General features: G+C 39.2%; 1 protein-coding gene across 3 annotated transcripts in view; it reads right to left on the reverse strand.

The window, feature by feature from the left end:
• ACTN1 (actinin alpha 1) overlaps nucleotides 1–14,898 on the reverse strand; it is an 87,565-nt gene that overhangs the window by 40,150 nt on the left and 32,517 nt on the right. For all 3 annotated transcript variants that reach the window (XM_063439593.1, XM_063439594.1, XM_063439592.1), the window contains exons 2-6: nucleotides 7,184–7,298; nucleotides 5,891–6,010; nucleotides 3,842–3,928; nucleotides 1,961–2,048; nucleotides 779–857 (exon numbers count right to left, since the gene is read on the reverse strand). In XM_063439593.1, coding sequence (XP_063295663.1) covers nucleotides 779–857; nucleotides 1,961–2,048; nucleotides 3,842–3,928; nucleotides 5,891–6,010; nucleotides 7,184–7,298 — 489 coding nt within the window. The remainder of the gene's footprint in view (nucleotides 1–778; nucleotides 858–1,960; nucleotides 2,049–3,841; nucleotides 3,929–5,890; nucleotides 6,011–7,183; nucleotides 7,299–14,898) is intronic.

Consider the following 14,898-nt stretch of genomic DNA (forward strand, 5'->3'; position numbering starts at 1 on the left):
CTGATCAGTCCTAGCTTGATGAGCCTGCAGTTCCTGCACAACCCGTTGAAGCTGGGCTGTATGCTGGATAGTTTCACGGGTCTCATTCTCTATTGTCCCCATGCGGTTTGTTAGGCCTCGTACCTCTTGTCGCAGTTGGGCCATGTCGGCCTGGAGGTTCTGCCTAAGTTCCGCGAGGAGCTCCCTCATAATTGTAGTCGTTACTGGAGCAGAGTCTGGTGGAGAGGTGGAGGGTTTGGTGGCCTGCCGCTCCACTGTGCTGCTCTCTGTCATGCCCAGGGAGAAATCATCGGAGATGTCTGTGTCTGCATCTGAGCCGTCGGCCATCTTGGGCTCCCCTCCACTCCGGGCCTGGCGCCAAAGGTCGCCGATGTTCATGCCCATATGTGGTTTTTCGGATCGTAGCTTTTTGGTTTTCTTCCCCATGGCCGGTAAGTCAAGTCTGGGGGTGCTTTTCGGGCAATTTGGGTAGAAATCCAATTTTGCCGCAATACGGGCGTTCGTCGGCTCGGAGCCTCAGTGACATGCGGCTGCTCGGATCCGTGGCTTGGCTCCGCCCCTAAAATTGTGAATCTTAATACCAGAATATATTTTATTTCATGTACAAATATTTATTTTCATTGTACAGCGCAATGTTTTTCTTGAAATTGCATTTTAACATAAAAGATTTAGCTGTAGGTTCATTTAATATTATAGATTTTAGCAATATGAAAAGTATAGAACCTACACTCATTTTGTTCCAGGATTACAGAATTTACAGCAAAGGGCATAAATTTACCTTCCGTAACTTGCCGTAGTCTATGAGTTCTGGCCGATGTCTATGAATGAGTGCGCAGAAGCCAAGACCATCTTTCCAGCTGTAGAGACCGTATAAAACGATTATAAATCAACAAAACATAGATACAAACACAGACAGTGTACAATCTGTGATAAAATAAAAAAGGAAAATAAATACATAAAAAAAAAAAAATACAGATATAATTATATAGGTGTATAATATTGGATGGTTAAGATATATAAAAAGATATATATGGTAAAAAAAAATATATATATTTTTTTAAGGTTTACAATTCTGGCCTAAAAATTAGAACATTTTTAAATCATGCCACATGAGAATAATTGTAACTTGAAGCTTTCCCAGGAACAGCTATGGGTGGATAATTAGAATTCGGAAACAATGAGATACATTCTTGTTCCTTCTGAACATCCTTAACATTTCACATCAATACTTTTCTGTGACTTTAGTATGGCACAGAGTGTCTGTTAAGGCTTCCAGATATAGTATTAATCTATTAAACAAAATTTTCAAACACGATCATTAAAGTGACACTATAGTCACCAGAACAACTACATCTTATTGCATTTTTTTTGGGTGTAATCATTCCTTTCAGGCATTTTGCAGTAAACACGGTCTTTTCAGAGAACATGCAGGGTTTACATTACAGCCTAGGGATAACTACACTGGCCACTCCTCAAATGGTTGCTAGAGGTGCTTCCTGGGGAAGTGCTGCACAGTGAGCAGCACTGTCATTCAGTGTCTCCACCCTCTGCATGCAGACACTGAACTTTCCTTATAGAAATGCATTGATTCAGTGTAACTCTATGAGGAGATGCTGATTGGCCAGGGATTGGCTTGTGCTGGCTCTGCCCCGATCTGCCTCCTTGACAGTCTCAGTCAATCCTATGGAAAAGCATTGTGATTGGCTGACAGAATCACTTCTGATGAGGTCAGCCAAGTAGACAGATCAGAGGCAGAGGCAGCAGCTGCAGACTTGAATACAAGTAAGATGTTACTATATTTAGGGAGGAAAGGGGGGTGCCGATGGTGATTTAAACACGATTGGGTCAGGAATACAGGTTTGTGTTCCTGACCCTATAGTGCTCCTTTAACAATACTAATAAATGAATCCTCAGATTTCTAGAAGTACATTTTGGGTATTCCACATATATCACCACTGACCTGATGTGGAAGTTTTGGATATTTACATTCTTGTATGGCGCAGTTTTCCTCTGACACCATAACAGCAAACCTTCTTTGGCCGACGTTTCTTTAAAAAAGGTAACATACATACCATGTTAAAAGGTTGTTAGGAATATATAGAATGATAGTGGGTGAAAGACCAAAAAAAAAAAAAAAACACAACAGATGAATTATTAAAACAGTGATGTAACATGTAGACTATACACGCAAGGTTATACGGTTTCGTCAACTTAATACAGAAATGCATTACAATGATTGCACACAATTTTGGCAGGTTGGCCATACATCTGCTATAGCCACTACAGCTACCTCCTGGACTTAAACGTCTAAAGCGTTTGACAAATTAGGGCTAACCTTGACACCAAAAATGGTCACTAACCACCAACCTAGATCAGAATGTACTGGATTGTTTGATGTATGTTTTCACATTGAAAAATATACCTTGACAAATTTTGTTTCAAAATGGTGTAGTTGCCATGTAAAAGTAGGCATAAGTCTAGTGTAAAGATCATATGAAAGATGTTTGGACCTCGAAGGCTTCCTTTGATCTACGTATTAATGGGACTTTAATTTAACTTGCTTTTTTTTTTTTTTTTCAAGATGTGAAACTGTAAGCTTTGGGTAACCGCTAGGTAGTACTCATGTGTGCTCTGGTGCCCCCGAGCCCCCATTACCAACACAGTCCGGTGTTCTGAGTTTGCAGGTTTCATTGCTGTATGCGTCCAGGGCTTGTGCTCGAGTTTCATGACAGCGTGCTGCTTGAACTCGGGCAGGGTGTCTCTTTAGATGCGGTGTAGTGAACTCCCAGGGGGGAGAGGGGTTTTGGGGGGGGGGGGGGGGGGGTCTACCCCATGCAGCCCTCTGCTCTGATGTAAGGTGGCTTTCCGCCGTTCTGCAGCTCTGAGGCCATCATCTGTTCCTTCGCCTTCTCCCTCGCACTGTCCGTGCAGCACCGGTGTTCCGTCCAGGGTCTGAAGGTCCCAGTGTGGTAGTGCTCGGGATGGTGTTCTGTGGGGTCTGCTCAATGGTGCCTCTGCGGCGGGATAGCTTGTCCCAGAAGTCAGCAAACAGGCGATCGAGACGTTCTGAGGGGGCAGTGGAGAGCTGGGTGCGGGGCTGCATGTGGTGTCCACCATAGTTATGAGTGCTGGTCCAGCGGTGCAGGTAATGCTCTGCTGATGCTTTGTTCAGGCTATGTTTGCCAGGATGTCCCTCACCGGCAGGGGGGAACATTTGATTGAGATGCCCCCGGGCAGGCACGCCACGATCGGCGAAGGGATCAGCCGCCTCCCTTGCGCCTTCCGAGCAGGCCTCAGATCTATCTCGCGGTAGGAGCCGCTGATTACGGTTGTGAGACCTGCTGCTTGTAGCTGCAGCGTTAGCACCTCGTGTTCGGGATTATAACTTGGCAAGATGTAGGGCTTTAGCTGGAATTACGGCTATATTTGCTCACTTTTAGCTTGGAGCTCCCATGATGTGTGGCCGCTCGGCATAGCTGCCAGGCTCCGCCAGTGTTATTTATTTTTTTTAACTGATATACAAACAGCGTTGAGCCTACCTTCATAAAGCTAAACATACGATACATATTTGTATGAAGACTGCGATCAATATAGTAAAAAAAGTATTCAAATAGTACATTTAAATGTCAAAAGCTTTTGTAAATGTTCTTTAAAATTACAAATATAAATTAGCACCCACATCATTGTCAAAGTTACACCATTGATTTGTACAATTTAAAAGTGAAAATAAATACATTTAATACTAAGCAAAATGAAAATTACACAAGTATTTTCTGTTCGATTAACTAAATAAAAAATTTAAAAAACAAACAAAAAAAAAAATAAAAAAAAAATATGTCACCTTCAACAGAAATGTCTTGGATAGCAAACCGGAGGATAATCGTCCAAATCATTCCCAGCGTCATTTTAGCATTTCCGTCTACAATTTCTAAAAAGAAAACAATACAGATGGTTTATGATGATTTGTTTAAGATAATCACTCTGCATGTCAAAAAAATTGTTTTTTTTTTTTTTTCAAATGGGTCCCCGATCGTCTGTTACAGAACACACAACCACCTGTTTTTGTAGGTGAAGGTGCATATAAATTATAATTTTTTTTTTTAAATTAAGCAAGTGACCAAAAGTTAGGACGTCCATCTGCCACCAATACATGTTAATTTGGAGCAGCAGCATCAGAAATCATATAATACTATTTTGGCTAAGGTTCAAATCCTGGTCATACCACCTATCCAGTAAGTACCCCTGAGCAAGACATCGGATGCTATATATCCGCCTAAGTCAAATCCTCATAAATTGTAAGCTCCTTTGAGCCGGGCTTTCTTCACCTCTAAATAGCCCCTTTCTATAATTTTCAGGTATTGCAGAATATCTTGTGTCCTATGTAAATGCTAAACACAAGTATAATGTGTTTCTGTAACTCTTGCTTGGTCACTTTTTTGTTATTAAAAAGGTTTAATTCAGGTCCTGCATTTATTGTGATCTCGTTGATTTCATTCATTAATAAAGCACAATTAACACGCTATGCAACAGAATATTTAGAAAATTATATTTCAATATAAATTCTATTCACACCCAGTATTGGCCAACATAAAATAAAATCACCCACTATCTTTACTTAACAAAGAACTGTTTATAAATGGTATTAAACTCAAAATATATATTTCATTGCTATGTTTTAGGCTACAAAACCCCCAACATAAAATGGTAGATATTGCAAACAAAAAACTCTTTAGAACAGTTTTATAATAAGAAGGAGTTTCTCATGACTTTGTAGAGTTTAAGTCAAATTTAATATGGCAGCCACCAAACTAGTAAAATAAATAAAAAAAAATTATATAGATAATAAATGAAAAGGAGAAATGAAAATAACGAACTGAATACAGAAAATTATTTTTGACTCTCTTATTAGCACTTCCATTACAAATGGTAAAACCACGTAAAATGTAGTAATATGCTAAAGGAATCCTCCTGTATGGGTCATCAAATTCTATTCTAAAAAACACGTTTTGAATTGGGGCATATTCACCTTTTGGCAAAAAAATATTTTGAATCGTTTGAATAATAGAACTTTGACGAATAAAGCTTTTGAAACAAATGAAGTCTTGAAGACAAACAAAACAAACGTATAAATTAAGAAACGGTCACGGTTATGTCAAACTGAAAAAAGGAAACACCTGCTCTGTGAGCACAAACACTAAGCAGTTGAGGCCCGAGTACTATTATTTGTACCCAAGGAGATTTATATCCACCATCAGAGAGACAATGTGATTCAGGAGTCAGAGATGTATAGAGAAAAGGTTGTTTAGGGGATTATAATTTATATTCGTGCAGCGGGGGGCCCCACAGTAATGGCAGCAGTTATAAGGACTTTAGAAAAAGAGTAACAATTCGATATTAAGCTAAGAAGTCCCGGTTTCACAAAGTTAACTGCCGTACATGAGTAAAAGGTCAGACAGAGATTCTCTGTCGGCCTTGTAAAACATTTGAACTCGATGCAGAATCTGCAGAATTTAAACAGGCATTCTAGAAACGATATTTCACAGTTTCCATATTCTAACACACACCATCTATGTTGGTATATGAAATAAACAGCATTTCCAAGGATTTGACACAATTTCGATCAGCACATTATTACGGTTTAGAGAAAGAAGTAGCACAGCATTAAGCATTTAACAAAAGGTTAATTGCGATCAAATTAATACTTTGAGATCCATACTTATCTGTAATTGGGGCTCTTAGGACGTGCACATGCTCTTACAAACAAACCGTTAGCAGGTATGTACTTCTGATGTTAGGGTTTGGAATAAATGATTCCACAGGACTGTGCTGAATATTTCTAAAACTTATACACAGAGGCATACACACTACACACAAAATGTAGAATTCTTACCTTCTGCACCAATAGACACCAACTTCACCCCTTTACTGGCAATAAAGTCCAGGGCTTTGTTGACATTGGAGATTTTATGTACACGCATCTTGCCTCGCTCTGGTTTGGGTAAACGCTCACCTATTCCGTGGTAAAAACAATTCAATAAGATATATTATTACCTGTGGGTTAAGTCATTGTATTTAGAACCCCAATGTATTCCTTTCATCAAAAGCAAGAGGCTATTTGGCAAATACAATGATCTAGTAAACATCTCACCAGAGATCCATGTCAAGGTCTCTCCCAAGAGTTGTATGTTGGAGATTTATAAAACAGGACGCCAATAGAAAAGTGAGGGTCTCTTTGAGCTGTGGTTACCCAACTTCTTACTATTGACAATGGTTAATTTAGTTACATTGTGTGGATTTCTATTTACCTTTTATTTATGCAGCTCTGCAATCCGAACCTTTACAGAAGGAAATTTGTTTGGTTTCACTTTTTGGATAAAGGGACACTAAAGTCAACAGAGCCACTACAGCTAAATGTAGTTTTTCTGATGGGTATAAGCTGTCCCTGCATTTTTTTTTCCAGAGAAAAGGCAGTGTTTACCTTACTGCCTAGGGATACCTCCAGTGGCAGTCACGCAGGTGGCCACTAGAGGTACTTCCTGGGTCAGTGCTGCACAGTCTGCAGCATGGACATGCAATGTCTTCACATTCTGCATGGAAGCGCTGAACTTTCCCCATAGAGATGCATTGATTCAATGTATCTCTATGAGGAGTTTCAGATTGGCGCAACGCAGCGTATTGCCACGCATGTGCATTGGATTGGCTGAGATTGTCAACTAGATTGATCTCCGCCAAGGGGCAGGAGCAGCGCTGGACTGGTATAAAGCGGAGATTTATACTTTTTTAAGAAGGGGGGCACCTAAATAGTGATTTTAAAACTATAGAGACAGGACTACATGTTTGTATTCTTGAACCTATGGTGTTCCTATAAAGGGTTACTACAAGCACCATTAACACTTCATTGATTTGCAGTGGTCATGGTGCCTGAAGTCTGTATGTGCAGTATTTTGCTTTAAAATGTTGCACATTTAGAGATTAAGCCCTTAGCTGGCATTTTTATTTTATATTTTATGGTTTTTGGAGTTTTTTTTAAAGGGCGATCCACCTCAACAAGGGTCCATATTAGGGTTAATAGTTGGCTTACAAATAAGTGATTAACAGAGAGAAGTGAAACAAACTTTAGATAACTTTCCTGGCAGGACAGCAGTTGGAGCTCGGTGATAAAAGTCACACGGAGAATGCTCACCTGAAATGACTTCAAGCAGTAACATGAGTTTAAGGCCATCTCTGAAATCTTCGTCTATATTCTCGATCTGTGTACCGGCTTTACGGAGATGTGAGTTACACCACGCTGTGAAGGTCTGCAAAGAGAAAAAGATACCAAGATAGTTATTATTATGTCATAATGCACACGTTTTCCATTAGCACACACAACTTTGAGCACTCGAGTGTCTGTGGACCACCATCCTCACTATGAAAGCACTAGCCAACAGCAGTAACCAGAAGAGGCCATCCCTTGCTGAACAATTGTACAGCGCTACGGAATTTGCTAGCGTTAAATAAATGATAAAATAATAACAACAAGGAATCCACACTCTTTAAGGACACGCATATGCTGAACAGTAAATCACAAAAAATCTTTACAGCGATGGAGTGTTAACTTGGTGCTGCTATTCACACATAGACCATTGTAACGAAATGGTCCAGCACACGGAAGTAGTGATTAGCACTCCAGGGTCCTTGCAAAGGGCCAGACCCCTAGATCTCTTAGCCATGTTTGGCTATTTCTGCTTGAGCATATCTCCAAACATTGCGATCTGCTTGATATTTATGGAAAATAATTAATAAACACTTTTTTTTTTTTTAAGAATGTACGAATCGTGAGGTTTGTTTGTATTTTTAGGCTTTTTTTCTTGCAGGTTATTCACATGAATGAATAAACTGTGTAGTGGTTCTAACATTTTACATTAAATATACCTTTCAGGCCTGAAAGCAATCATTGCATATATTTAAACCTAACCTTTGTGCAATATCGATTAAACACTTGCCTAAAGGGGGAGGGGGGGGGGGGGGGGATGCTTGTTTCCCACATATGAACGCCTACCCGTGTACAATGAGAGAAATGCTTCATACACCTTAACATAAATGGTTTTTATGAAACAGCACAATGAGGCAATTTAATAAGAGTTATAGGTCTTTTCTATTAAGTTTACTGTTGCTAGCAGCATTTGTATAGAGAGCAGACCATAACACATGGTAGGAAGACACATGGTGGCGTTTCGATTCGCTGTTTATTTTTAACCAACCAAAGCTCAACCTACTTATACTCCAAAATGGCGACTACATCCAATAACACTTACCTTTAATAGAACCTCTTTATAAAAAAATAAAAAACATTGAAATAAACAACTAAAATGTATATAAAAAAAAAAAAATATTGTCTCAAAAACTACGGTGCAGTGTTCCTCCACAGAGCACCAGATTTTTTTCATACAAAGGCAAGCATATTTGAATCCATATGACGAGATTTAATATGTGTGTGTGTTTTCAATTAACATCAAGCATGCTACTGTTACACTTGATTAATACTGTATAATATTATTCAGTCATGATATACAGCAACAGGCTCACTGAATTGCTCTTTTTATTTATTTTTTAAACCATTATCATCAGCTAATGCAATCGTCCATCATTGCCATTTTTTGTCTATTCGAAGTCATTGTAGCATCATGTTCAAACCGTTCCCCATTATCGGCGTTCGGCTTATGTTCTCTGTCATTCTAGCGTAGAGTTGCCAGATGTCAATGAAAGCATTAACCTTCTCATTACATTGATGCGTTTTCCTAGCCCTCGCTCATCTGGATTGTAATTTAATAAAAACAGGTATTTGCAATGCATCTGCTTGTTTACAACTCACGCCACTCAAGAGTGAGGAGTCTCAGACAAAGATCTGGAACGGTAAGTGTGCCGACTGCGGTACGAGTGCTTCATGGGATTGTGCGTTTACAATCCATTTGTATCAAGACAGTCATTCATTAGAACAGGCTCAGTAACCATATGGCTTGTTTTCTAAAATACACATCAAGATGTTTGTACACATTCCCCTCTCCCACCACCCCACTGTATACCCTATTTTCTTTTTCAAATTTAAGCCATGGGAGGTGGAATCTGTGGTATTTTAAGGACCGGATGTTTAGCGTTCTTACTTTGTACATCTGCGTTGAAGAAGGTACAAGGAATCTTTTGCATTACATTCCTATATATTATAGTGAGGGTCTGGAATAAGACTGCAAATTGGTGGCTGGGATTTTTAACATAGTCTTTTTCTCTAGAAGATACACTGTGAATGCAGATTAGAGAATATATACACCGTTTGCCTAAACACGCACAATGTCATGGGCCATAAAAATGTAGAGTTTTGCTTGTGAAGAAAAAAAGGTCTCTGTATAATTGGGTGACACTTGTATGATCACAGTGCCCTTAAATTAGCTCTCAAAGCTAAAAAAGACTCCATTCTAAAAGACTGCCACCAAGGTAAAGACAAAATTCGGGATTTGGATAATTTTGGAGTTTGCTATTTGGTCAAGGGTTGCTTTCAACGTGTTTTGAATGGTTACTCAGAAAATGATAGGGTAGGAGATCCCTGCCTTCACGGCGTTTAGGACTGCAACCCTGAGTACCCAACAATGCCTCCCTAAATCCCTGCGTGAAGTAGGACATTGCCCTATGGAATGACACGTCAATCTTATGAAAATCAATCCCCATGGGTACATTAAAACACTCTGCATCTAAACAACAAATACATTGCCCAGGTCTCAGATCTGTAACTTGAGACGTGGTGCACACAAAGATGGTGCCACTTCCTCTCCAAACATTCGGGTACACAGGAGACTTGCACCCAGGAAGATAAGGATTAGGATCCCACAGGCTACCTCTCTAACTGCATATAAAAGCCTTGACGGTGCACTGGGATCAAATATGTAGATTTTAAATTGATGGAGCAATAAATATCCCATGTATGAAATTCCAGGATAAATGATTTCCATATCACTTTGTCATGGGTCCATGCAACTGCTCTAGAGATACTGTGGATTTCACAATTCCTTTACACGGGGGTATTAAACCGATTACATATCTGCAAACCTGGCATACATGAGAATGTACTAGGAAACAGCCTGATTTCTTGGTACAACAGTTCAAACATTTGTTTGGTCTGACCAATATTTCCTGTACTTGTACCACATTGCGACCATCATAAATTTGTTCTAGATAATGAGTGAGTAGTGGGGATCTTATTAATATCTAGATAGAGACTGGAATAGACAATTTTATATATTGCATGAACTTTTCTCCTTAACACAGTTAATGGTTTTATCCACTGGCCTCAACGTGATTTTTTGTCACATGTTTAAGCCGTTTGTCACTTTGTAATTGGGCTAACATTTTCACCCATTGTATGACAAAGGGATACAAATTTGCCATAGTTGGTTTAACAAATGAACAAGGGTACCTGCAAGACGTTTTGATCATGTATTATATAAACATAGGTGGATAATCTACACCAATAGGAACAAGAGACTTGCACCATCCTCGGAACTAACCGGGTTACATTTTAACTTCTAGAAATGTGAACAAAAACTAGCTAGCGTCTAATTGTATTGCATTATGTTTTTGCATCTGTGTTTTTTTGGTAACATGTTGCAATGCTATCGATCCCTTCAGATCCTTTTTGCTCTTTGTACTTTTTGAACTAACTCTTGCAATATTTCTCTTCTATAATGCATTGCCTAAAACCTAACTAAATGCAAAAAAAAAAAAAAAAGGAAGGAAAATTGTTCTCATTATTACAGGGGCAAGCGGCATGACTACAGGAGCAAGCAAGACCAGCTATTTTCTAGAAAAAAAACAAAGGTTCATGATTTCTGTGTTTTACAAGGTTCCCAGTGGTTACGTTTCTCAATGATTGCATTGTACAATTGTAAAATTTCTACAAACTGTTACTAGAAAGGAATATATTTTATTGCACCTCAAAAGCCACAGCACTAAGGAAGTCCCAAGCTGAAAACAGAACGTACTGCAAATGACTTTTCCCATCTATAAAAGTCAGCAGATAAGACTCACACCACGCCACACTTCCTAGACTTAAAACACAGAGATGGTTTTGTTTCCTGTCAGAATGGACACAAGTCTACCTGTATCATTCGGTGTCATAAACACAGAGAGCCAGATCTGTGTGTGTACTGCTCATATGGGAAACAATGCATATAGACCTGGGTAGCCAATCATGGGTAGCTAGCTCAACCACAGCCAACATCAGACAAGCCAAACGCTGGCTGATAAGTTAAAGGTCCTTTGATACTTTGTATCTACCATGGTTTTTCCTCTCATTTGTAGTATTTTTTTCTCTCCCATAGATAGCATTCACTTTTGTGCAGAATATACTTTTTTTTTTTTTATTTATTTTTAAATAATGGATAGCTACAAGTACTATAACCCCTATAGTGAGCCATCCCCTGTCGCTCCCCATTGTAAGTAGTGAACCCAGATTAGAATGGTTTGATTACTTACCTCTGGTTCTGCTACGTATCACTCCCTGCCATTTCTGTAGCCAGCGGTGCAGGGCTTAGAGCGCAATTAAAAGGACGGCTGCACTTAATTTCCTGCGCCGCAGGGTTTATTTCAGGAGAAATAACGGAAGCTCCTAAGCAGGAACTTGCAGCTCTCCTAGATGCTGAGAGGAGGCGGGGAGCAATGCCTGCAGTTCCCAGGTCAAATAACTCTATAACAGTTTGATTACTTACTTTGAGGAGGCACCAGAGCGCTCTGCACACCATAACCACTAGAGCACACTTTAGTGGTTATGGTTTTTCCAACTAAAACCATAAAATAGGAGTATTGTCTGGAGCTCGATTATTGTGTCTAGTTATTTTCCATTAGACTGTAGATTGTGTGTACTACAAAATAAAAATCAGGTTTTTAAACAACATTAAAAGTATAGTATGTTTAAAAAGTCTTTCTTGTCCTACATGCAGCGGCAGAACTACCGGTGGTGCACCGTTGCCCAAGACTGTTTGGGGGCCCTCAGCCGCTCTTTGTAGTGAGCAGAGAGGACCAGTAGTTCTTTTGTTTTGATTGTGGAGGCCCTGAAGGCTGCACCAGACCTCAGAAGAAGCCCCCTCCTGCACAGGGAGAGGGAGACCAAGTTGCACTAAAGGAAACGCCACTTCTACACACGCATACACGCAAACGGAACTGTGTTCAATTGCCGGCACCGCACACAAATGCCCTTGCATTTAAATGCAAACACTACACACAAATACACTCCTGCCTTCAAACATCAACAAAGCACAAATTAAACACACACAGTACCTGCTTACAAATGCAACCCTGCAAGGAGGAGTATTGTGGGAATTGAGTGTCTACCTTTTGGCCAACCTTGCGTTAGAGATATAAATAAAAAAAGAAAATATTTTCACCAGGGCCCTCTCTACATTAGTTCCACCACCCACTGCCTACGTGACCGGCTAAACTAAATGGAAACATTAAACTTTTTTGGTACTGACCAGCCCATTCCCATTTGAATTATAAGTTATATTTTACCAGTGATCTGTGTCACTCAAATAAAGCACCTTCTTCATAGAAGTCTTCAAAGCTCTGCTGAGATCTTCAAAGACTACAACACTTAGAATATGGAAAACAGAATATTCTAGATAACAGATGTAGATCCCTTAAATGGTTTGGAGTTATTTGCTGTGAAAACGGCATATCGCTAAAAGAAAGGCTAATCTCAAGCATGAATTAGCTCCTCTGTCTTTTAAAGCAGCCTTGTCACTTTGATACCTCAGATCCCAGCGGAGGGTTCCCTTACTCCGGAAACTCTGACCCGGCCAACCAACCTTTGTTTGGCTCTGGGTCCAATGTAACTTTTTTTCTTTTTTTTTTTTTATAGTTCTTTTTATAGACCCGGCAACACTCATCCCCAATCCTAAACTTCAAAGTCTCTCTCACACTACACACGCTGCACCCCCTCACAATCACAGCGCCGTGTTGGCACTTTGAGGAAAAAAAATTTGGTTTGTATTGCAGTTTGGGAACTCTGGCTCAAAAATGTTCGCCATCACTGCTCTAGGCAATAGTATATAGCACAGTGAAAAGTATACGTACTAATGACCCTGTTTAAATGACCAGTACAGGTATATTGACGGCAAATTCAAACATTGATGCAGACGTTTCATTTTTTAATTATTAAAAAAGTAAGTTACAATATCAAACTGCTACATTTAAGAAATGTTAGCATCAATATATGCAAACACCTGTCAGCAAAATGAGCCTAAACACATTCAGGGCTATCCAATAATCTGTGATAAATTATAAATATGGTAACCACACTTGAGAGTGTTTGACGCAGAGGGCGAGTGTCCTGCCAGCAAGAATCACTAATGCAGTTACGTATATCATTTATCACTATGACAAGCGATTTATTAACCGAGATTTTAGAACGTAAAGGGAACCGGTCATGAAAAGTTAATATTAAATGGAGCCCTAAATTGTGGGTTATAGTCCAATGGGAACATCCTAACCAAACAAAATTGCTGAGCCAATCCTGGACCACCCTTTGTTTATTAGAGACTTCAAAAACCTGTCAAATCAGGTTCAAGTTATTATGCAATTTAATTATTATATAATATTTCATACATGCACTGACTGGGTTAGAAAATGTGCCTTCTAGTTAATGGAAAAAATCACATTAAGTGAGCAGTTCTTATCAGGAAATTACCAAGGACTTTGGTAACTGGTACCTTAATAGACAAAGTACAACAACGTTGTTGTATTCAGCATAACCTACAGATCCTTAAAAGATACCAGTCACAGCAGCTCAGAAAGTCTTAACTCTCCAGTGATGATCCCTGGGATTCTTTTTGTAATAAATACATACTAGACACTGATCCCCTACATCACAGAACTACTAGATGACTTGTGTGGACACAACAGTCAAATATGCAAATTGCTTTATGTATAACGTGAAACTATAGTGGTAACAGAACTGGAACGGTTTGTAGTGTGTTTTATACTATATAATTGCAAAAAAACTGTTATCGACTAGTGGTTTAAAAAAAAAAAAAAAGTTATGCACATTGTTGCCTCTGAAATAAAGGAGAGCCGTGATTGGCTGAGTACGTAATTCCAACCATTTTCTGTCCTTGCAAATTTGAATAACAAAAGAAAATCCATTCGTAGTATAGAGCAGGGGCAGGCAAACCTTTGGCTCTCCAGATGTTGTGGACTACATCTCCCATAATGCTCTCACAGCCATAGTACGGGCAAAGCTTCAGGTGAGATTTAGTTCACAACATCTGGAGTGTCGAACGTTGCCTGTGCCTTTTATAGAGTTACTGACGTCCCCTTTGACATGGAAAAAGCACACACACAAAACACATCCATTCTATTATAAATGTGTAATTACTGCAATTACTAACCCTACATGCTCATTGTTAAATGGCAGAGAAGGAAGAATTCTTGGCTCACCTATAATTATTCCCAGGAACAGTCTTTAAGTAGTTAATTGCCAGATGTCCCTGTCAGTGCTTTATCCTTCAATAATGCGGAGTGGGGGATTGTTTGTTGTTCAATGAAATTACATCAGTGATTGTATAACATTGGGCGCTGTAGCGATTGTAACCACAGATTTGTATAAAAAAAAAACAACAACAAAAAAACATTCCTCTTATGAATTGCTGATTATCACAGGAAATTTACTCCACAGAAAGGGAAGTCATTATTGACCACTCACTGGATAAATAAATTACAAAAAATGTAATAAATAAAATATACACACACACACATACATATATATACACACACACATACATACATGCACACACACATCCAAACTATTGCTTGTCAATTGGCTTTGACAGATACAAGGCAAACATTTTAAAAGGAAAATATGAGGGGAAATGT

The sequence above is a fragment of the Pelobates fuscus genome, chromosome 13 (assembly GCF_036172605.1).
Source record: "Pelobates fuscus isolate aPelFus1 chromosome 13, aPelFus1.pri, whole genome shotgun sequence".
NCBI lineage: Eukaryota > Metazoa > Chordata > Amphibia > Anura > Pelobatidae > Pelobates > Pelobates fuscus.